Source organism: Staurois parvus, unplaced genomic scaffold (assembly GCF_062004578.1).
Source record: "Staurois parvus isolate SC_StPar_1 unplaced genomic scaffold, SC_StPar_1.0 ptg000025l, whole genome shotgun sequence".
NCBI lineage: Eukaryota > Metazoa > Chordata > Amphibia > Anura > Ranidae > Staurois > Staurois parvus.
The window spans coordinates 4,445,410-4,466,682 of record NW_028317821.1 but is presented as its reverse complement, the minus strand read 5'-3'; the positions used below and the strand labels follow the sequence as shown (position 1 = coordinate 4,466,682).

General features: G+C 40.2%; 1 protein-coding gene across 2 annotated transcripts in view; it reads left to right on the top strand.

Annotated features, from left to right (window-relative positions):
- Nucleotides 1–20,976, top strand: part of GFRA3 (GDNF family receptor alpha 3) — an 84,385-nt gene extending 63,409 nt beyond the window's left edge. The window contains exons 4-8 of one of the 2 annotated variants that reach the window (XM_089693979.1): nt 3,289–3,631; nt 6,074–6,183; nt 8,878–9,012; nt 11,959–12,074; nt 15,413–20,976. In XM_089693979.1, the coding sequence (XP_089550105.1) occupies nt 3,289–3,631; nt 6,074–6,183; nt 8,878–9,012; nt 11,959–12,074; nt 15,413–15,553 (845 nt within the window). In that variant the 3' untranslated portion in view covers nt 15,554–20,976. Of the gene's footprint in view, nt 1–3,288; nt 3,632–6,073; nt 6,184–8,877; nt 9,013–11,958; nt 12,075–15,409 lie in introns of both variants that reach the window. The other variant, XM_089693973.1, reaches the window with a different exon arrangement.
- Nucleotides 20,977–21,273: the final 297 nt, after the last annotated feature.

The window sequence follows — 21,273 nt, the reverse complement described above, 5'->3', positions numbered from 1 at the left end:
ATATCACAACACTAACCTCGCTTAAGGCATATACTGTCTGGAGACAAAACATCAAAAAAGGTGGTGGGGGGGTGGCAACAGGTTGTTTGGGGAAGGAGGTAAAGAAGTGGAACACCCAAAGGCGAGTCAGAGACAAGAAAACTAAATAACCAGGAAAAAGAGAAAAACAACCTCTCTCTCTGAGGAGACCACCACCCAGGGCCCCACGCCAAATCAGCAGATGTCTATAATCTATAAGGTCGGGTACAATCTGGGACATGCTCTATGACTTTAGATTCAGTATCTCCAGAGACATAGCGCCACCCCTTCCAATCCCCACTCCTCCCCAAAAACACCGCTCTCATCAGACCCTAAGCATGAGCATAAAAATGCTCCCCAGGCAGCGCCCCTGATGTTTAGTGTAGCATGATCTGTTTGTCTGGATCCGTGCTCTTGAAGTGGATCCAGCAAGCCCAAGTTGTGGTAAAGCTTGTCATTCTATCTTGTGATGCATGGATGAACTACTTCATGTCTTTCATTCTATTCAGCCTAATAAACTAATCCTATAAGCCTGGAGGGTGAGTATTAAGCCAATGGGCAAGTATACACATCCTGGTCACATTAATCATGTGAACCTCCAAAGATTTCTTGTAGCTTTGCAACGTTCGTGTGTTATAGTGTAGAGGAGCAAAATTCAATGACTCACCTGTCACCTTGATGACCTGTTCATGTACCTTCTGCCAGTAATCAAGAATAACTGGACAGGTCCACCAAATGTGTAGGAAGGATCCCACATTTGGTGGACTATTTAGCCCTTGTGTAATTGTTATTAGTGTTTTTTTCTACTTCCCAATCTTTAAACAATCAATTTGCTTCATAACGTTTTTCTACTTTGAGTGGTGTCCTTAAACTGCCACCCACCTTCTTGCCTTTTCTTACTTCTTTCCTTCTTCTGCAAGAACTGGGATCTTCAAACTTTTCATGACGAGAGCCAAATTCTATATTTTACAAATATTCCAGGGCTAAAAAAGAAACCATTTTATCCATGAATTAATAAAATGTAACTCCCCCTTCCATCCGGGAGTAGCCAAGAGTCCCTCCTTACATCTGAGAGTGCCCAGCAGAGTCTGCCCTTACATAGTTACATAGTTAGTCTGGCTGAAAAAAGTCCATCCAGTTCAGCCAAAAAAAAAAAGTTATAATCCTATACCCACAGTTGATCCAGAGGAAGGCAAAAAAACCCAGCAAAGCATGATCTAATTTGCTCCTGCAGAGGAAAAAAAATCCTTCCTGATCCCCCAAGAGGCAATTGGATATTCCCTGGATATCTCTCTCTCTCTGGAGTCTATACCCCTTTTAATACAAGAGAGGATTTTGCTCACTTTAGAAACCACAGCTTGGCATTGCATGCCATTATTAAGCTTGTGATCTACCAGAACTCTCAGATCCTTCTTCCACCATACGATCTTTTAGCCAGTTTTCTATCCATTTAAATACTGATTTTTTCCAAGCCGTAGACTTTATCTTACACATTAGCCGTGTGTGGGGAACTGTGTCAAACGCTTTTGCAAAATCCAAGTAGGCCGCGTCCACAGCCACTGTCTAAGGTTTTGCTCACCTCCTCATAAAAAGAATCGGATTTGTTTGCCAACTTCTGTCTTTTATGAATCCATACTGTCTGTTGCTTAAAATATTTTTTTTCAGCAAGAACTCATCTATGTTGTCTTTTATTAAACTCTCCAGTATCTTCCCAACTAGAGATGTTAAACTAACAGGTCTATAATTACTTGGTAAAGATTTTGACCCCTTTTTAAATATAGACATCACATTGGTCTTACACCAACCCAGTGGTACTATGCCAGTCATTAAAGAGTCCTTAAAAATAAAGAACAATAGCTTTGAAATGACGGAGCTCAATTCTTTAAGGACTTGTGGATGTATGCCATCCGTTCCAGGTGCTTTATTCACCTTTATTCTGTCTAAATATTTCTGGATCATATAAGTTGTGATCCAATGTGGATCATCTGGGACTGTGTCAATACCATGCCCATTGTGGACAAGAGCTCCTTTGTATACACAGAGCTGAAGAAGGTATTTAATAAATTTGCCTTCTCTTTGTCCCCATTCACCCACTCTAGATTATTTTGTAAAGGGCCTACATGCTCAAACCTGAGCTTATTTCTACTAATATATTTGAAGAGTTTTTGGGGGTTTGTCCTGCTATCTTTTGCACTCTTTTGTTAATTTTCAATTTTGTGCGACCTTGATTTCCTTTTTACATATTCTGATATATTCTTTGTAATGTTTAAACGATGATAGCATTCCTTCATTTTTATATTTAATAAAAGCTCTTTTCTTATTATTTATAGCTTTTTTTAACTTTGGCCATAAGCCACATAGCTTTGATTTGTTGCCCAGGGGAATATATTTTGCAGTGTGTTCATATACAGTCTTTTTGGAGAACTCCCATTTCTGTGTTGTGTTCATTGATGCCAATAATCCCATCCAGTCTAAGTCATGGAGAGCAGCTCGAAGGCTGGGAAAATGAGCTCTCTTAAAGTTGAGCATTTTTATTTTTCCCGTATATGCTTGTTGTTTACAGCTATCAATAAATTAAATCATGGTTTGGTCATGCAACCCAGATGTTCTTTTTAATGAACATTAGTAATAAGCTCTGCATGGTTTGAGATTACATCTGGAAATGTCCTGCAGAGTCCCTTACAGAAGTGCCTAGCTGGCAGTTGATGCAGATACTTATGTTATGATAAGCAAACAGGTGCATCCACTGCAGCCAGCCGGAGTTGCCGTAGCCTAGATAAAATCTTGTAGCAGCCATAGTTTGGAGACCCCTGTGCTAGAGAGAGGGAATAAAAGCAGAGGAAGTGATATCACAAATGGAAAGATGCAGAGCAGGACTGGGAGGAGCTACATTAATTTATTCAGCACCATGCCCTGCACCTTTTGCAGAGAGCAGGATGTTGTTCAAAGAGGAGGACAGACAAAGCCCCCAAACTCTGAACTAGGCAGTTAGAACTGATCAAAAGAGAGAGGGATGAGACAGAGAATTGTAATATTCCAGGGTCTTACTGATGCATCTGCACTCCCCCTGATATACTGTACATATGCAAATACCAATATTGAAACAAATTAATATATTACAGTATGTTAATGAAAAGTTAATGCACTTTATAATGTTTGGTGTAGAATTTTTGTTCATTTCTTGCACAACATTTTAAATCAGCTTTGGTGCTTTTAGCATTTTCTACTCATCCATAATGGTCTATAGCAGTTTTCCCTCTTTCTTTCCAGAGTCTGACAAATACAGCGAGACAAATGATTGTTTGAAAGAAGCAAATATTTGCAGTTCCAATCCCAGGTGCTCCAGATACAGGAGTGATTATGTAATGCACTGTGCAAGCATGCATCCCAACGGCTCCTGTGACCAACAAAAATGTCACCATTATCTCCGAGAATTCTTTAAAAAAGTGCCAATGGAATTTACAAAGAGAATTTTATTTTGCCAGTGTAACCAGGAAAGAAACTGTGCAGAACGTAGGCGAAAGAACATTGTACCTAAATGTTCTTTTGAGGAAAAGTTCAAGAAAAACTGCCTGGAGCTTCGTGACACCTGCCTGAGAAATACTTTATGCAAGTGAGTTGAGAATTATATTAATAAGAAATAATAACATTGTGTGAGTTTGCAGCAGATAACATTGTGGTCAAACTTGAAGAGAGTAGGAGACTTGGGCTCCTACACAACTGACTGTCACTCTTCCCCATCAAATGAGCCAATATAATGAAACCAATATACACAGAAATTTGTATATAGCACAAGTGTGCATCATCCATATGATATGCAGACACTCCAGGTTCCACTATTGTCTTTGGGGAAAAATAGTAATTGGCTTCATAAAACCAGACTGGCCAACTGAATTTATCCAGGGACATGTCAGTAGATGTACTGTTTATTGCCATGTAGCTGAATTTGGCCAAATAAATCATATGGCATGCATTGGTTTACAAAGGAAATATCGCATTTACCTTAAAAAAAAGGGGAAAAAAAGCTAGTTCCAATGTATAATTTTTAATTATATACACTATATTGCCAAAAGTATTGGTACACCCCTCCAAATCATTGGATTCAGGTGTTCCAATCACCTCAATGGCCAAGCACCTAGGCATGCAGACTACATGCTCCTACAAACATTTGTGAAAGAATGGGTCGCTCTCAGGAGCTCAGTGAAGTCAAGCATGGTACCGTGATAGGTTGCCACCTGTGTAATAAGTCCATCTATGAAATTTACTTGCTACTAAATATTCCACACTCAGCTGTTAGTGGTATTATAACAAAGTGGAAGCAACTGGGACCAACAGCAACCCAAGTGTTGGGCCACGACAAGATGGGGTCAGCGCATGGGGTCAGCGCATGATGAAGCGCACAGTGCTCAGAAGTCGCCAACTGTCTACAGAGTCAATAGCTAAAGACCTCCAAACTTCGTGTGGCCTTCAGATTAGCACAACAACATTGCCCAGAGAACTTCATGGAATGGATTTCCATGGCCCAGCAGCTGCATCCAAGCCTTACATCACTAAGTGCAAACCGTACTTGCCTGACTGCATTGTGCCAAGTGTTAGGATTGGTGGAAGGGGGATTATGGTGTGGGATTGTTTTTCAGAGGTTGGGCTTGGCCTCTTAGTTCCAGTGAATTGAACTCTTGGTGTCAGCATACCAAGACATTTTGGACTATTTCATACTCCCAACTTTGTGGGAGCAGTTTGGGGATGGCCCCTTCCTGTTCCAACATGGCTGCACACCAGTGCACAAAGCAAGGTCCATAAAGACATGGATGAGTGAGTTTGGGGTGCAGGAACTTGACTTGCCTCTACAGAGTCCTGACCTCAACCCAATAGAACACATTTTGGATGAATTAGAGCGGAGACTGCGAGCCAGGTCTTCTCATCCGACATCAGTGCCTGACCTCACAAATATGCTTCTGGAAGAATGGTCAAACATTCCCATATAGACACACTCCTAAACCTTGTGGACAGCCTTCCCAGAAGAGCTGAAGTTGTTATAGCTACAAAGGATGGGCCAACTCAATATTGAACCCTACGGACTAAGATTGGGATGCCATTAAAGTTCATGTGCATGTAAAGGCCAATACTTTTGGCAATATAGTGTATGTGTATAGAGACTGCTGCATCTTCACAGTGCTACACAATGGATGTGGCTTACTGCTTCTTCTCCCAATGCAAATCTACGAGTCGGTGGAAACAAAGAACTTGCTATGTAGCTAATAAAATATATTAGTGAGCAATAAAGTGTACTGTATGTTACGGCAGAATTTAAAAAAACTTCAGTACTTGCAATACATGAATATAAGTACAAAAAAAAAAAATACCTGTTCATCGGTCAGAAAGTGGTGTGCTCCTGACACTTTTAAACAGCCAACACACTGTCTCTGCTGCACGAAAATCCCAACCAGTGTTATAGCCCTGCCCTGTTTTTCTCTTGAAATGCAGAACACCGCCCTCCCTTTGTTATGGAGCTGATGAGAGAGGGAGGTGTTCTGAAGTCCAGGGAATGCAAACTCAGACAGGGCTGACAGCACTTACTGCGTAATGATCAGTGAACAGAATGCATAAAATGATCCTGTTCTTTTTTCAGTAGCATACGTGTATACACATGTCCTCAGATGCACATTTTTGGATTCTGTGTTACGGATCTGGATGCAGTGCATTTTTACACATCTGTTTGAATGTCCCCATTGAAAACAATGCAGTCGCATTCAATTCCTTAAAAAATGGTTGTAAATCCATTTTTTTTATGACCATATGAATGGGGCCTAATCTACATTTATAAATGGAAACATCTCACACAACACTGCAATAATAGTTCAACATGCTGTATGTGTGCACAGAAATTACACAATTTCCACTTAAATTATCCAGGCTTGGCACTCATAGCAGAATTAATTGTCTTCAGATTTTTTGTGCCAACTTGCAAGACATTCTAATGTACTAGTAACTTTTCTGTTGGATATATAAGATGAAGATGACATTTCTATATAGTCTTCACTTACCTCTTTTTCAGATCACGTTTTCTTGACTACCAAAAGCACTGTCAGCTCTTTAACAAAAAGAAGGACATATGCCCTCAAGAAAATCACAGTCATTGCATACAGTCTTACATCAGAATGATAGGTGAAATAATTTTATACTTGCAAAGATTTTTTTTTATTTCAAGTGTCAGAACTGGTATTACTCCTCTTTGTCAAATGGCTTACTCTGTCATTTAAAAGATGCATGATAAAAAGATGGGTCTTAAGTAAAGTCTACTAATACTTACTTTACCTATGTTTAATTTTTGCTTTTTGCAGTTTTCTTATTTGTTTACTATTTTTCTTTTTTTTGTATTTCATAACTGTCATTTCATTATTATTTTTAATACTGAAAATAATGTAAAAAATAATATTTATATATAAATAAAATAATACCAAAAAATTATATAGCATTGTCATTTTAGACCTTATCTTGTTCGTTCAATAACTTTTTATTTGTTTATCAAAGGACATTTTGTTTAAAAAAAAAAAAAAAAAAAAAAAGGTAAAAGCACAAATTAAACCAACTTAGCCCCATCTATCAGGTCATGTTAAAAAAGGTTTTAGTTGCACACATATGCAAGTATATGTGAAAGCCACAGTACCTTGTATACTGCAGTCCTAACTCTATGGTTTTGAGAGTCTCCAAGTTGGAGCACATATAGCAGTGGAGAAATTGAGGGCAGGCTTGCCTGCAGGTAGCTCAATCCTCCTTAAAGGCACAGGGACACATTGGAAACTCAGCAAAAGCATAATGGCAGTTGAAGGTATCCAATATAGCATGTTAAACCACAGTACAAAGCAGAAAAAGCTTGTACACAATACATTTTATACTGTAACAATTATAGAGATGGAATAGTCTTAGGCATCCCATATATTAGCCATTTTTTTTTGTTCAACCAGAGCGTTAAAATGAAAAAAACTGACCCGATTCCTCTATCCACACATATGAGGTGGATAAGGGAATCACTCTTGCTGAGCTATTGTATTCTGACAGCAGGGAGATTTCCCCACTGTCAGAATACCCTGATCACCACTGCCAGCTCTAGCCTGCATTGCTGTCGAAATGGTTGTATAGAAGTTGATCAGTAGATCGACTTCTGTACAACCTCCCTGCCCATATATGAATTGCAATTCGGACAGTTCTGCTGAACCAGTCAAATTTCAATCCATGTATGGTCTGTTGTAAAGAGAAGAAGTATCTAGTTTAAATGGTTCCTACCACATTTTTTTGGAAAAAGGGATAAAGTATGGCAGTTGGAGGAAGGGGATAGCGGTTGAAGTCTGGGTATTCCTAATCACTGTAAGAGGGCGAAAGTAAAAAAACAAAGGGGAGGAAAAAATGAATGAAAAAAAGGTGAGGGATGGTCCTATTTTTTCCATGAGGAGGTTAGAATATAAGGGGAAGGAACCTAAATGGTTTGAAGGCCATGATCTTCAGTAAACAGAACTCAATCTATGTTCCTACACCTTCCAAATTTTGCCATCATATCTTTTTTGTCTGAGTTAGTTTCTTGCAGAACATGACTTGTGAGACCCAATGCATCGAAAGGCACAGTCTTGGTTTTCACAAATGAGCGATTACCCTTTTTGCTGCTGTAAAAATATAAGTGACTAGTTTAAATTGGGTGTGGATGTGCTCCTTAGGTTGTTTACTTAAAACTGTCTTATAGGGATCATTACAAAAAGTTCTGTCATTGACCACATAGATCATTTGGTAGACCTAGATTCAAACCCTTTTCACTTTCAGGGATGAGACGATTGTTCCTCGGGAGCCAAAAATGATATGCAGAAGCTGTATTTCTGCAACTTCTGTATATGACAGCTTCTGCTATCACTGTTTTCTAAGGAAGCCATGGATGCTTGCACCCATGGTGTCCCTAGAAACCACTGACATCTCCAGGAATCCCCATCTCTTAAGCAAATATTTGGCCAATAATGTCATAACCATCCTCGCTCCTTCCCTTATATAGCTGATGACAGCTTGAGGAGCTGTCATTCAGTTATGAGTACCGTCAGGATTGAGTGATAATAGATTTACAATGAGAGACTTTTTGGGGGATTTTTATGTACTCCATACTTATTCATGTTGGGGGAGGTAGTGGCTATGAGGCTCCTTTCCTCGCCCACATGGGGACAAAATGCTTTTCCGGGGGTCCCACCTGGCAAGGCACCCCCCACATTGATCGAATGTGGCTTGGCATGAAGAAGGATTAAGGGTCAGGTATAGATTTTTAGGAGGACATCATACTTTTTATTTTGTTTTTTTTGTGTGGAAATGAATTCTAGGAATTCCAGTCCTGAGCACTTGTAGGTTCTACACTCAAATACAGAAAAAAATTTCTCCAATCCTGCAGCAATAGTAGAAATGGAGAAAGAATAGGTGGGAGAATCTAGTTAGTATCGTGGGCTGGGTATTAAAAGAGAAATGGTACATTGGGAAAGGGGGAGGGGGGGGGTGCCAGTTATTAGAATGGTAGGGATGGTGAAAAAGTAGTGGTGGACAGGAAGTAGGGTGGGCATTGTATGATTGGTTGGCAGTGAAAACACTGGGGACTGTTCCAGTTAAATAAATTGATCAGAGCTGCAAGCAATTACAGTCATTCTTACAATGCAGAAGCTCACCCTGTAGCAGCAACAGATACTCAGCTTCTAGCCGCTGACTACCCAATGCCAGACCTGTGACTGAGAAGAAATGCTATATTGCTGTTCTGTGGCAGTGTTTGAAATAAAGAGGTTAAGTGTTCGAGTACCTTTAAACAATAGCATTACTGACTTTGTTTTATGTTCTTCATAGGTACTGTAATGACTCCAAACTTTATTAATAATTCGACTATGGAGACATCCCTGTGGTGCACTTGTGAAGGAAGTGGAGACCAGGAGGATGACTGCAAAAATATTCTCTCAATGTTCACATCTAACAAGTGTCTTAGTAAGTGAAAAGGTCAAGTGCTGCTCCAATAGCTATAGTAGGGAGTTTTACATTATAGTAATTGCATTTTTTTAAAGACTATTTGATTAACAAAATAAATGTCACATTAGTTGTAGTCAGGTGGATGAGGACCCTGTTGTTTCCCCTAAGGAAATCTGGGGTTTTTAATGCATTCCTGTGCTTGAAGGCATTTGGTGCCTCTATTATAAATAAAGGTTAAAAGAAAAAACAAGAAAATAAGGGAAGAACAGAACCTTTTCTGTGCAGCATCCCCCAGCCGCCCCTAATATCCATCTCTAAGCCCCCTCTCGATCCAGTGATGTGCACTGGAGTTTCGGCTTTCCTGGGACTCCCTCTCCTCACTGGCTAAGACAGCAGCAGGAGCCATTGGCTCCTGCTGCTGTCAAACACAGCCAGTCAGCCAATGAGAAGAGAGAGGGGCAGGGTCAAGCTGTGGCTGCGTGTGTGAATGGACACATGGAGCAGCGGCTGAGGAGTGCGCATGCTTGGGTGTCTCCATAGCAAGTTGCTTGCTGTGGGGACACCCAATAGGAGGGAGAGGCCAGGAGCGCAGGAACCCGAGAAGAGGACGATCCGGACTGCAAAACCACTGCACAGAGCAGGTAAGTATAGACATGTTTATTTATTTAAGCCTTTAGAATCACTTTAAGTATAATATATTCCCACATTTGAAGTCTAAGGAAAAGTGTAACTTCTCTAATGCATAATTGTACACACACATGTGGTGTGAAGGGGGGCAGAGGACACTGCTTTGGGGGGGTACAGGACACTACTGTGGGGGAGAGGGGCAGAGGACACTAAAGTGGGGGGGTGATGTAAAGGGAGTAGAGGACACTGAATTGGGGGGTACAGGACACTACAGTGGGGGGTGATGTAAAGGGGGACATCTTTACTCCACGTTGTCCAGGTAGAGCTCAACCTCTGAAAGGTTGCCTACCACTGCTTTAAAAGATATCTGGAAGGAGGAAAGTGGAAAAATCTTCACCTAGATGATTTTCTGTGAATCTTTAAACAAAGACAAGATTATCCAAACACTGAAAAAACTCTGACTGCTCCATAGGTCTAAAGCTGGCCATACACACATAAATATTTTTCATTCACCCTGTAGGCTGAGCAAAAAATAAAAATCATATTCCTCTATCCATGATCAACAGCACTGCCAACTGCCAAAAAACCCAAACATTACCATCACCTGAAGCTATTGTGTGATCACTTGCATTGCATCATATTGCTTGGAGTTGAGCACCATGGCATAGTGTTATGAACTTTTTGTGATAGCTAATTTACTCACATTCACCTCAGTGAGTGGCACTGGGGGACACGTTTATCATTGAGATTTATTTCTCTAAATAATCACATTGTTTGGTCACCTTTTTTGCATGAATAGGTGTGTGACATGTTACTGTGATTAGTTTTTCATATATATGTTATTCACATTATATGTCTAGCGCTGCACTAATTGATTAGATGTGATTGTATTATTACTGTTGGGTATCAGTTTGAGTGCTAGCGGCTTTTTGATTGGTATAGGGACTCCATTGAGCACAGGAGGACTACGTATTATACTATTGTATTTACCCAAACATTGACTGTAACTGATCAGATGCAGGTGCTGTTTCGGCTGAAATGTTTTTACCTGGCTCCCTCGGGAAGGTGCCGATCGTGTCACCCACAGTGAAATCTGTCTGGTTCATCAGTAACTGACCGAAATTAGCTCTACGTTTGGCCAGATTAAGGTTGCCAGCCTTACACTGCACCAACTTGAGTTCACCTACAGTATGCCTTAAAACACCTATACTTTATTATAATTAGACCTGATTTCCTGTAGAATTCATTCATGGAGAAAAAATAATGAATCTCAAAATGCAAAACACTCCAGAAAGATATTTTATTATTTAAATTGAAGCAATACAATTGCTTTCTTAATTAAAGTATATGCCTATTTTACAAAATATAGACCAGATATTTGTCCTTCATGTTGGGTAGACTTGAGCATTAGTCTTGACTGCTAATAACCAGTTCATGTATAGGAAGGCCCGGAGTAAAAAGAAAGAAGACCTGAACGAAGGGCTGGCATGACAGGGGTTAAAGGAGGTTGGGAGAGGAGAGTGCCATTAGCATAAGGGGGAGCTTAAATGATTTTAAGGAAGGAGTGGGGGGAGCTACAAGGGGTGGTCTGACAGGGTGTGGCAGGGGGTCTTCAGTCTGAAGAGTTTTCACAAGGCAAACTTCCCTCCCAACGCCCGTTGTTTTATGGTTTGTCTTGGTGGTGGTTGTGCCATATTGGTTCTGGGGGATGACCGGCGGGGTGCAAAGTCCTTGTTGGTTAATGTGGGCACAAGAAAAGGCACCTTGTAGGAACCCATCTGAGGTACGGCTTCCAGTTGTTCTGGTGGAGGTATCTGCGGTGGTGTCTCCGAGTCGGTGGTGTTGCGGCTGGAGGCCTAGTTAAGCAGGATGCAGGTATTTGTTTTCTTGATGCCTAGTGGGACCTTGAAAAAACATATGTTTATACTGTATTTCTGTTATTTAAATGTTATTTATTGATGGTTGTAATAAATGGCTGTTTTTGGGCCATTAACTCCATTTTGTTGTCAGTGTGGTTACTTAGGTTAAGGATGGGGGGGTAGGTATTGGTTCAGTGTGACTAGATCAAGCCATCTTTAGTTCCCTGGTCAAGCTGCAAAGCTCTTCTCAGGGCTGATAGATATGTGCTTGCATGGTAGATGTACTAATATAATTATCCTTATCTGAAATTATATGCAGTTGCTATACCGTCAGAAGCTTTTCCATGTCAAACATTATGCTGCAGTTGAGACATGTTAATTATCTAAATTTAAAAATATCTCTATATCCAGCAAAAGGAGTGACACTTGTGAAAAATCTAAACAAAAGTGATATATTTGTTTCTGCATCTTCTTTCAGAAAGTGCAATTAAGATGGAGATTAACAACAGCAATGCAATAGATATCGATCCTGATCTGGCAAATCCTATCACAGACAAGAATTCCGGTCTGCCAGTTTTTCCATCAATTAATGAGGTGAGAGATCATCTTTGCATATAACACAGTTTCTTTTTGAGTGTTATTTATAAGATGTGGCCAATTTTTAATATCATAAAGGGATTATACCTGTGGCGTTATACATTTTAGATTTGAACTTTCATCTTTCTGTGGTGGGTTGTCAGGGTGCCTTTCTATGTCATGGGTCTTTTTATTGTGTATGATAGATGATTGCCCAGGTTAGTGAGCACTATGAAGGTCTTATCTTTTTTTAGCATATCCTGTCATATATGAAGAGGATTTTTCCTGTCCATGATTGGGAATGTAGCAGAATGCTGCACAGCAGACTGTGTATGAAAGCAATTGCTGAAAGAGGTACAGTTATGAATGATAGATCTCAATACAAAAGAGCACTTTGGTAATCAAATATCAATTACAAAGTTACAGTACAGGTGTACCTCAGTTTACGAATTGATTGCGTTCTGTGGAACTTTTCGTATTGTGAAAATTTCATAAACCGAAATGCAGTTTCTCATAGGAATGCACTGAAAACCAATTAATCCTTTCCAGAGGTCAGAAGAAAATAAATAAAAAAGTCTTTTATCTGTTAAAAACTCTTTATAAAGTGCACTTTAAAGGCATAAATACTGTACAGGGACATGATTAAAAATTAATTCGTAAATGCATTGAAAACCAATCAATCCGTTCTGGAGGTCATAAAAAAAGTAACAAAAAGGTTTATCTGTTCAAAACTCTTTATAAAGTGCACTTTAAAGGCAAGCCTACTACTGTGGAGGATTGTAAGTAGCGCTTTGCAAACAGCTTTATACTAGGCATGGTGGATCACAAGCGCAGGAACAAGGGAACTAATAGCCTCATTAGGTCAAGCTCAACCTTTAGCCCCCTTGGGGCTGCAAGAACAGCGGATCATGGTCAGGTCAAGGTACCTTATACTCTGATGGTACCCTCATTCAAACTCCCTGTATTCCTCCTTGCCCTTCAGCCATGCCAGACTCCTCATTTCTTTCCAGGGAGGAAATTTCTGCTACAACATCCAAGTTCATGGGCAGAATTTCTTGCTTTGTCAAGGCCATGGCCAGTAGGGGATAACAAAAAAAGTCCCTCCAGCCCCCCCTCCTAACTCAATTTTTAACTTTGCCATAGAGTCTGATGTGGTTTCTGAGAAAGAGATGTATAATAAAGACGAGGATCCCTCGACCTCTGGCTTCTTCCTCTCTAGTTAGGACCTTACCGTGGCATACCTCACATCTCTCCTACTGTCCAATCTCTTGTGTTCCTTAGGTATCTTAATCTGATTCTGTTGGCTCTACAAAAAAACACCCTTCGAACCTATTGGGGATATTCCCATGTCTGATCATTCATGCAAGGCACTGTACCTTGCTAATATCACATTTGCAAGAAGAGTCTCTAAAGTAGCAATCTTATCCTGTAAGGAGGCATCTTAGAATTACACAAGACATCCCAAGGAAATTTCTATGCACTGCCTGGTTGTTGTGTGTGCTGTGAGACATTATCTCCCTGCTATTGCTTCCCTCTTACTGATTCCCTATTTGTGCTTTCTGAGGGATCTTACTAAGATCTCCCTGCATCTCGTCCCTCCATTGCTAGGTGAATTAGACAAATTACCATAAAAGCCTATAGTTAAAAGGATAGAGTTCCCCCCTTGCTGGTTAAGGCATGTTCTACATTGTCTGTTACTGCTTTATTTCTGCATCAGGCATTTGTTTCTCAAATTTACAATGTTGCCATCTGGACTTCTATTCTATCTAGTTCTATCCAGAGGTTATTTAAGCCTCTTCTGACACCAGTTTCAGGGCACAAGGTGTTGCTTTCTGAATTTTTTAGCCTTTATCCACTAGTCATCATGTGGCCCTGTTGGCATTATTTTTATGTTGTCTACCTCTCAATTGGTCTGTTTTTTGGAGTCCCAGTTATACTGTAAGCTAAAGAAGTCTGTGTCATGTACTGTATAATCATGGAAAATAAAATCTGTTTCCTGGAGTACAGTACAGGACCCAGGGCCAATCCTTTTATTATTATGATCTCCCTATTTCTTGATACAAAACTGAGGCTAACTGGGAGTGAGCTATTATATGGGGGATGTCCCAGCAGCTTTTTTTTTTGCCAGTGTCCAATCACCTGAAGGTAGGTAACAGCATATAATCCAGTTGTAACAATGAAGTGGTTGTAAAGGCTGTAGGGTTCTTACCTTCATGCATTCTATTCATGAAGGTAAAAAAACTTCTGTGTGCTGCTCCCCCCACAGACCCCTCAATATTCACCTGAGCCCCCCCCCCCGATCCAGCGATGTGCACAGGAGCCTCGGCTGTCCCAAGGGCTCCCACTGCTGTAAATCACAGCCAGTGAGCCAATAAGGAAAGAGCGGGGGTGGGGCCAAGACGTGATTCTATGTGTCGTATGAACACATAGAGAAGGGCTCGGGAGGGAGCACTCACTAGTGTTCCCATACCAAGTAGCTTGCTATGGGGACACTGGTCAAGGGGGATGAGCCAGGAGCGCAAGTGGGGGACCTGAGAAGAAGAGGATCGGGGTTGCTCTGTGCAAAAACACTGCAAAGAGCAGGGATGTATGACATGTTTAAAAAAAAAGCTGAACCTTTAATATCGCTTTAAAGAAGCCTTGTTTATTTTTTCTTTTTTTTTCTTTTTTTCCTCTGAGTTAATACTGGTGATCCTGCCAGTAGCAAGCATAGTGTCCTAGGGTGACAAAGGTCTGTATCTATGGAGTAGCAGCATTGTCGCCATAGGCTTCTCTCCTTATGTGTACTACATAAATCTCCACATCTCTGTTACAAAGGAAGAAGGTATCCTCTAGTTCACAGAAGATAGCTTGGAAAGCTGGAAAGATAGTTTGTTATTTCAATTAAGTGCACAGAATGTAACAAGAGATTTCTGGCAATGGGAATAATTATGTAATTGCAGAAAATGAAAAAAAATGCAGCCACAACATCTAAGAACTTGAAGCTGCAATATATAATATTCTTGATTCTAGATGTACTTTAATCCCATGTTAATTTACTGCATTTAAAGGTAGCAGAGCAAATTGTATTTTGCTAAATGCTTTTTTTTTATCTGGCAATTATTTGCATTAATACAAAAACATTATGAAATATCTTTTATATGTACATTAGATTGAACCTTTAGCTAGCCACATTTTTACACACTTGCTGTTTTATTATATAGGCAGAAAAAAACAGAACATTTTTTAGGTCCCGGAAGCTGCTGGGGGCTTAAAAATTGCATATGCTATATGCAATATGACTATGACTGCATATGACTTCAGTGATGCTTGTGGTAATAGGATATAATATTTCTTTGTTTTGTACCATTCAGCAGGTTGTACGTAACGAGCAAGTCCTTCCTGTCCAGACACAAGAGGCATCAAATCCAGCATCTGGGGGTTCGTCTCTGGATACAGCTTTGGCACTTCTGAGTACAACATTGTTTATCGTTTTGAAAATGATTTTATCTATATGAGCTTAGAGACACTGCATCTCAGAAAAATGCTACAGAACAATCATTACGGACATGCTGGTTTTGGCTCTTCATCTGGGTTGGAAAGAAACATCTGAAAAATTCATCAGTATATGAGCTGTGTTTTTCAACCTTTTACTAAATGACTGTAGATGATTTTCAAGACATGGTGATCAACTGGCTTGTGTCAACAACTAAAGGCCACCCAGGACAAAGACTTGTGAAAAGCAAGACATCTAGGGAAGGTGTGGAGTGACCATATATTAACTGTGTTCTGTGTCCAGTACATTGCTAGGACCTGACGGCTTGCTTTACATTCAGACTGTGACTGGTAATTCTACTAGAAGGAAGGTAATGAAACAAGAAACTTTATGGACACTGTGTTAATCTAATAAAGAGCTGGATCTTGTTCTGCTTTTGTAACTTCAGGCTGTACTTCCTAATATTATTACTCTTATAACATGTAGACAATTATTAATTGTAAAAGCGGAGATAAAAACACCTGTGTAATTTTGCTACATCATGCTAAAAGGCTAAAAATGAAGCGAACCTTAAAGTTAGGTTCACATCTGTGCGGTGCACTAGTACACGTGTGTTGCCATATGCTAATACCGTGCATTGTGTTAGGACAACCCATTCATCTGAATGGGCTACCTACTTCATCTAAATCACTCCAAGGAAGTGCGTGACCCTTTCTTTTAAATTGTTCCGCACCAAAACGTATGATACCTGTTACCTTACGTTTTTTCATGCAATATCTCGCATTAAAATGCTTGTGATTTTGAGTGTGTTCCTGCATTGCACAAATGTGAACGGAGCCTAAATATGTCCAAGACAGTGTTAGTTTTCTTTTTTTTTTAAGAAATCTGTTTATTAGAATTTGCAAATAGACAAAAAACAAACAAATATATACCTACTCAGGGGCAGCATGGAACAGTTGACATCTGCACGACGTGTGTGGAGTATACACTTGAACATAGAACACAAACACATGTGGCCCAGGGTTCTGTGCTCAATCAAAAGTACATACAGAATAAATCACAGGATGGGATGTTGCAGTCGGTGGATGTCTACATACTCAGAGAAACATAAATAAAGTGCAAATACTCCTTAAGGCCTAGTAAAAGGAACAGAGGATGCAGTTGCGGGTTCCACAAGCCATTTAGACCAAACCTTGTCATATTTCGCAGGACAGCCCCTGTGTACATAGGTATCCTTGTAAAGGGGTAAACTAGCATTCACCAGCTGCTTCCAGAAGGAGGTAGAAGGGGGGGATAGACTTTTTCCAGTGTAAAGTAATAGCCTTTCTGGCATAGAAAAGAAGAAGGCTAGCAGGGGTCCTTTCAGCTCTAGTTGGGAGTATGTTTTCAACTAAGCTTAGCAGGCAGATTATTATGTTGCAACTCAGAGGAACAGACGTCAATTTATTTATTACGGTGAGGAACTCCACCCAAAAACCAGAACCAAGGGGCAATGCCAAAAGGTGTGGGAGAAATCTTCCGGGGAATAACTACATCTCCAACACTCCTGCAAGAAGGGTGGATTTTGTGAAACCTAGACGGGGTATAATATGCCATATGCGCAATATTAAATTGTATCAGCCTATCTCATAGTGAGACCAGGGATCTGAAGAGAAAGTCCCAAATATCGTCCCAATCATCATTATCTATGTCTGGAACGTCTCTCAACCACCTATCTCGAAGGTTCTCTATCACAGGCAGAGAAACTGACACAAGATGGGCAAGTGTTAGTGATCTTTAGATACATTTCAGTAATATTTATTTTCTGTTCTGAAACCTAAAACTATATATGGCTACAGATGACAGCTGGCTGTGCATGTGTGATCTCGCTACTGAGCAATTTTTCTTCTACAAACTGTTTTTATTCCAAAAACATTGGGAAAACTTGCAGGTCTGATCTGTGAAGGAAAACTTATCTCGGACAATAGTAATCAGCTGTACAAATCTTACCTATCCGCAGAGGCATCCCGAGGCAGGTGCGGGGGGTGACACCGACCGCAAGGGGTGACACCGGACCCACTCCAAGAAAAGGTAAGTTGTAAAGAAAGCCAATGATCCCCGCAGGATGCATCGTATCTGTGGATTGAGCATCATGGCTCGGAGTCTGCTCCATTATGCTCAATCCGCAGATCCAATCCATTCTGCGGGGATCGTCGGACCGGGTGACACCTACCCTAGGGATGCCTCTGCTTATCCGATCACTTTATACCTGGACAATGCTTGACTCAGGTATGTTTGTGGGGGTGAATGATGGTACAGAGACAAATGACTGTTGTCACATACCTGCAGCACCCTCTAATACCCTGATTTTGCTGCTGGATGCTAGGCCATTCTCACAAGCAAACCTGTGAATCATTCCTATTAGCAGTACCGGGACAAGGTCATCCAGAGCCCAGGGCGAATATGCTAAACTGTGCCCCTCCAATTTGTATGAGCATTATGTGTCAGCCAAAATCTCCCCTGTCCCCCCCCCCCAAAAAAAACTAAGCACTAATCCCCATGCTTACCCCCAAGCATAAATTCCATCTTCTTCCAGGACAAATCCACCTCCCTGCTGATATCCCCATTCCAAGCACAAATCTTTGCCCCCCCCATCCCTCTCCCACCTCAACCCCCCCCCCCCAAAAAAAAAAAGTTACCCCTCATTTCACAAAAGTCCCTACCCCTCAAATACCCTCTCCAAGTACACCACTCAAACCCCTCTGCCCCCCCCCCACACAAATCCGCAACCCCAAATTTCCCCTTTTAGCACAACTACTTATATTATCCCTACTAGCACAAATCTCTTCCCCATCCTCCCTCCCAACACTAATTCTTCTCACGGAGCCCCCCATCTCACCTGATACCACAGTGCCCTGGGCAGCTGCCGCTCCTGCCCACCCCTTGTCCCGGCCCTGTCTATTAGCCCATCACTATGATGGGTTGCCTTACTGGCAAATAAAAAGGTTTAAGACATGCAATATGTTTGCAGGTAAATTGCCCAGCTTTCAGGCATGAAAGAAGGGTATTAGAGGCTGTTTCAGGCTTCTGCAGGTACTGCTACTTTCCTGCATTTTATACCTACAGTTTTTGTGGCAGATTACTTTTAAAGTGTATGTAAACCCTAAATCTATTTTTCAATATGCCTGGCATCATATCTCATGATATGCAGTTTTCTTAAGCAAATCATTTTTGTTAATCAGTTTCTTAGTTGGACATCCTGCAAGTAGCAATACTTCATTTTGCAGTCTGACATTGCTAAAACTGGCCATACACCATTTTCCTTTGAATTGTTTAGTTTTAAGAACCTTAGTTTAATGTTCTAATAGTTAGGGGGGGTCAAACAACATTCAGTTTTTATCACAGTGGTGATCGAACAAATTACTAACAGTGTATGAGTTTTTTCTTGTGGTAAAGTCCATTTGTTCCTAAATCGAATGTTAAAAGATAATAAAATTCTGAAGTACTTCTGAATGACATTTGTTAAATCATTGAATGTTCTGAGAGGTTTTTTTCACAAGTCTTCGTATGAAAATCTACTAGTATATTGTTAGCTTCAGCCACTGTCTTGCAATAAGCAGCATTGTCAAATTTACAAAGAAAAAATAGCTTATGAAAGCTTTATACAGTGGGATGTAAATTTGGGGTTTACATACACTTTAATCTGCATAAAATGCTCATTTTGTGGGTATGTTGTCAGCATTATTTATTCTATATGATGTTAACTGCCATCCATCTAATAAATTCATAGGGTTGGTTTAAATACTGTCCAAAAGATTATATTGCTAAAATATTACAGAAAACAACATAGTGGAAACAACTGTTTGCTTAATTTATTGGAGTGTTTAATATTAGAACTACACTATATTGCCAAAAGTATTGGGATGCCTGCCTTTACACGCACATGAACTTTAGTGCTTCCCAATCTTAGTCTGTAGGGTTCAATATTGAGTTGGCCCACCCTTTGCAGCTATAGCAGTTTCAACTCTTTTAGGAAGGCTGTCCACAAGGTTTAGGAGTGTGTCTATGGGAATGTTTGACCACTCTTCCAGTCTCCGCTCTAATTCATCCCAAAGGTGTTCTATCGGGTTGAGGTGCAGGCCAGGCAAGTTCCTCCACCCCAAAACTCGCTCATCTTTATGGACCTTGCTTTGTGAACTGGTGGGTGGAACAGGAAGGGGCCATCCCCAAACTGTTCCTACAAAGTTGGGAGCATGAAATTGTCCAAAATGTCTTGGTATGCTGACGCCTTAAGAGTTCCTTTCACTGGAATTTAGGGGCCAAACCCAACCCCTGAAAAACAACCCCACACCATAATACCCCCTCCACCAAACTTTACACTTGGCACAATGCAGTCAGGTAAGTATTGTTCTCTTGGCAACTGCCAAACCCAGACATGTCCATTAGATTGCCAGACAGAGAAGCGTGATTCATCACTCCAGAGAACACGTCTCTACTGCTCTAGAGTCCAGAATCTGAAGGCCACATGAAGTTTGGAGTTTAGTTATTGACTCTGCAGATATTAGGGGACTTCTGCGCACTGTGTGCTTCAGCATGCGCTAACCCCGCTCTGTCATTTTACATGGCTTCCACTTTGTGGCCGAGTTGATGTTGTTCCCAGTTGCTTCCACTTTGTTATAATACCACTACCGGTTAACCGTGGAATATTTAGTTGCAAGGAAATTTCACGGATGGACTTATTGCACAGGTGGCAACCTATCATGGTACCACGCTTGAATTCACTGAGCTCCTGAGCGCGACCCATTTTTTCACAAATGTTTGTAGAAGCAGTCTGCATGCCTAGGTGCTTGATTTTATATACCTGTGGCCATGGAGGTGATTGGATCACCTGAATCCAATGATTTGGAGGGGTGTCCCAATACTTTTGACAATATAGTGCATTTCACTCTATATTAGCTAATCAAATTCAAACCTGCGCTAGCAAGTGAAAGTTAAAGAAAGGACAGGATACTCTGAGTAAAATACTATAAAGACAATTTTAACCTAAAACAAAGTGATAAATGAATTCTTATTCTGGACTAACATGCTTCAATATGATACTGACTTTACTTGCTGTTATCTGTATACAGCCTGCTTTGTAACACCTTAATTGCTTCACTTTACATGGAATTGTTATATTTCCTAAAATGCATAGTTTAGTTTGGATTATTGTCACACAAATCCTATCCTATGAAGTCTTTCTGTTTTAATACACGTACATGTTAAATATGGTAATATTTGCTTCTTATTATATGGAAGTAATATGTGCAATAACCTATTGTATATATAAATTATGTATGTGTAATATCAATATGCGTAAAATGAAAACAAATCAAAAAGCAAAAAAAAAATCACTTATTCTTCAGTATAAATGATATTGTGCTTTCAGTTGCCGAAACTTAAATAAAATATGTATATTTAGTTATAGCAGTGTTTGGAGATATGTTATGAAGAAAAAACATTGCCATAGTGCTAAAAACAGATAACAAATTTCAACAGTGTAAAGCATTCTATATAAACCAGTAGATAAAAATCTAACTGTAAAACAGTAGATAGACTGTTACATAGATAGATATTGTATACAGTTTATAAATATATATTGCTAATTCAAGTTACACTGAAAATCATTTTTTTCTCTAAAGTAAAACATTATTCCCATAGTCAAGAGGTTTAAGCTGTTAAAACTATACAACTACCTGGGTCCGTTAGTGTTTTTTAAAATTG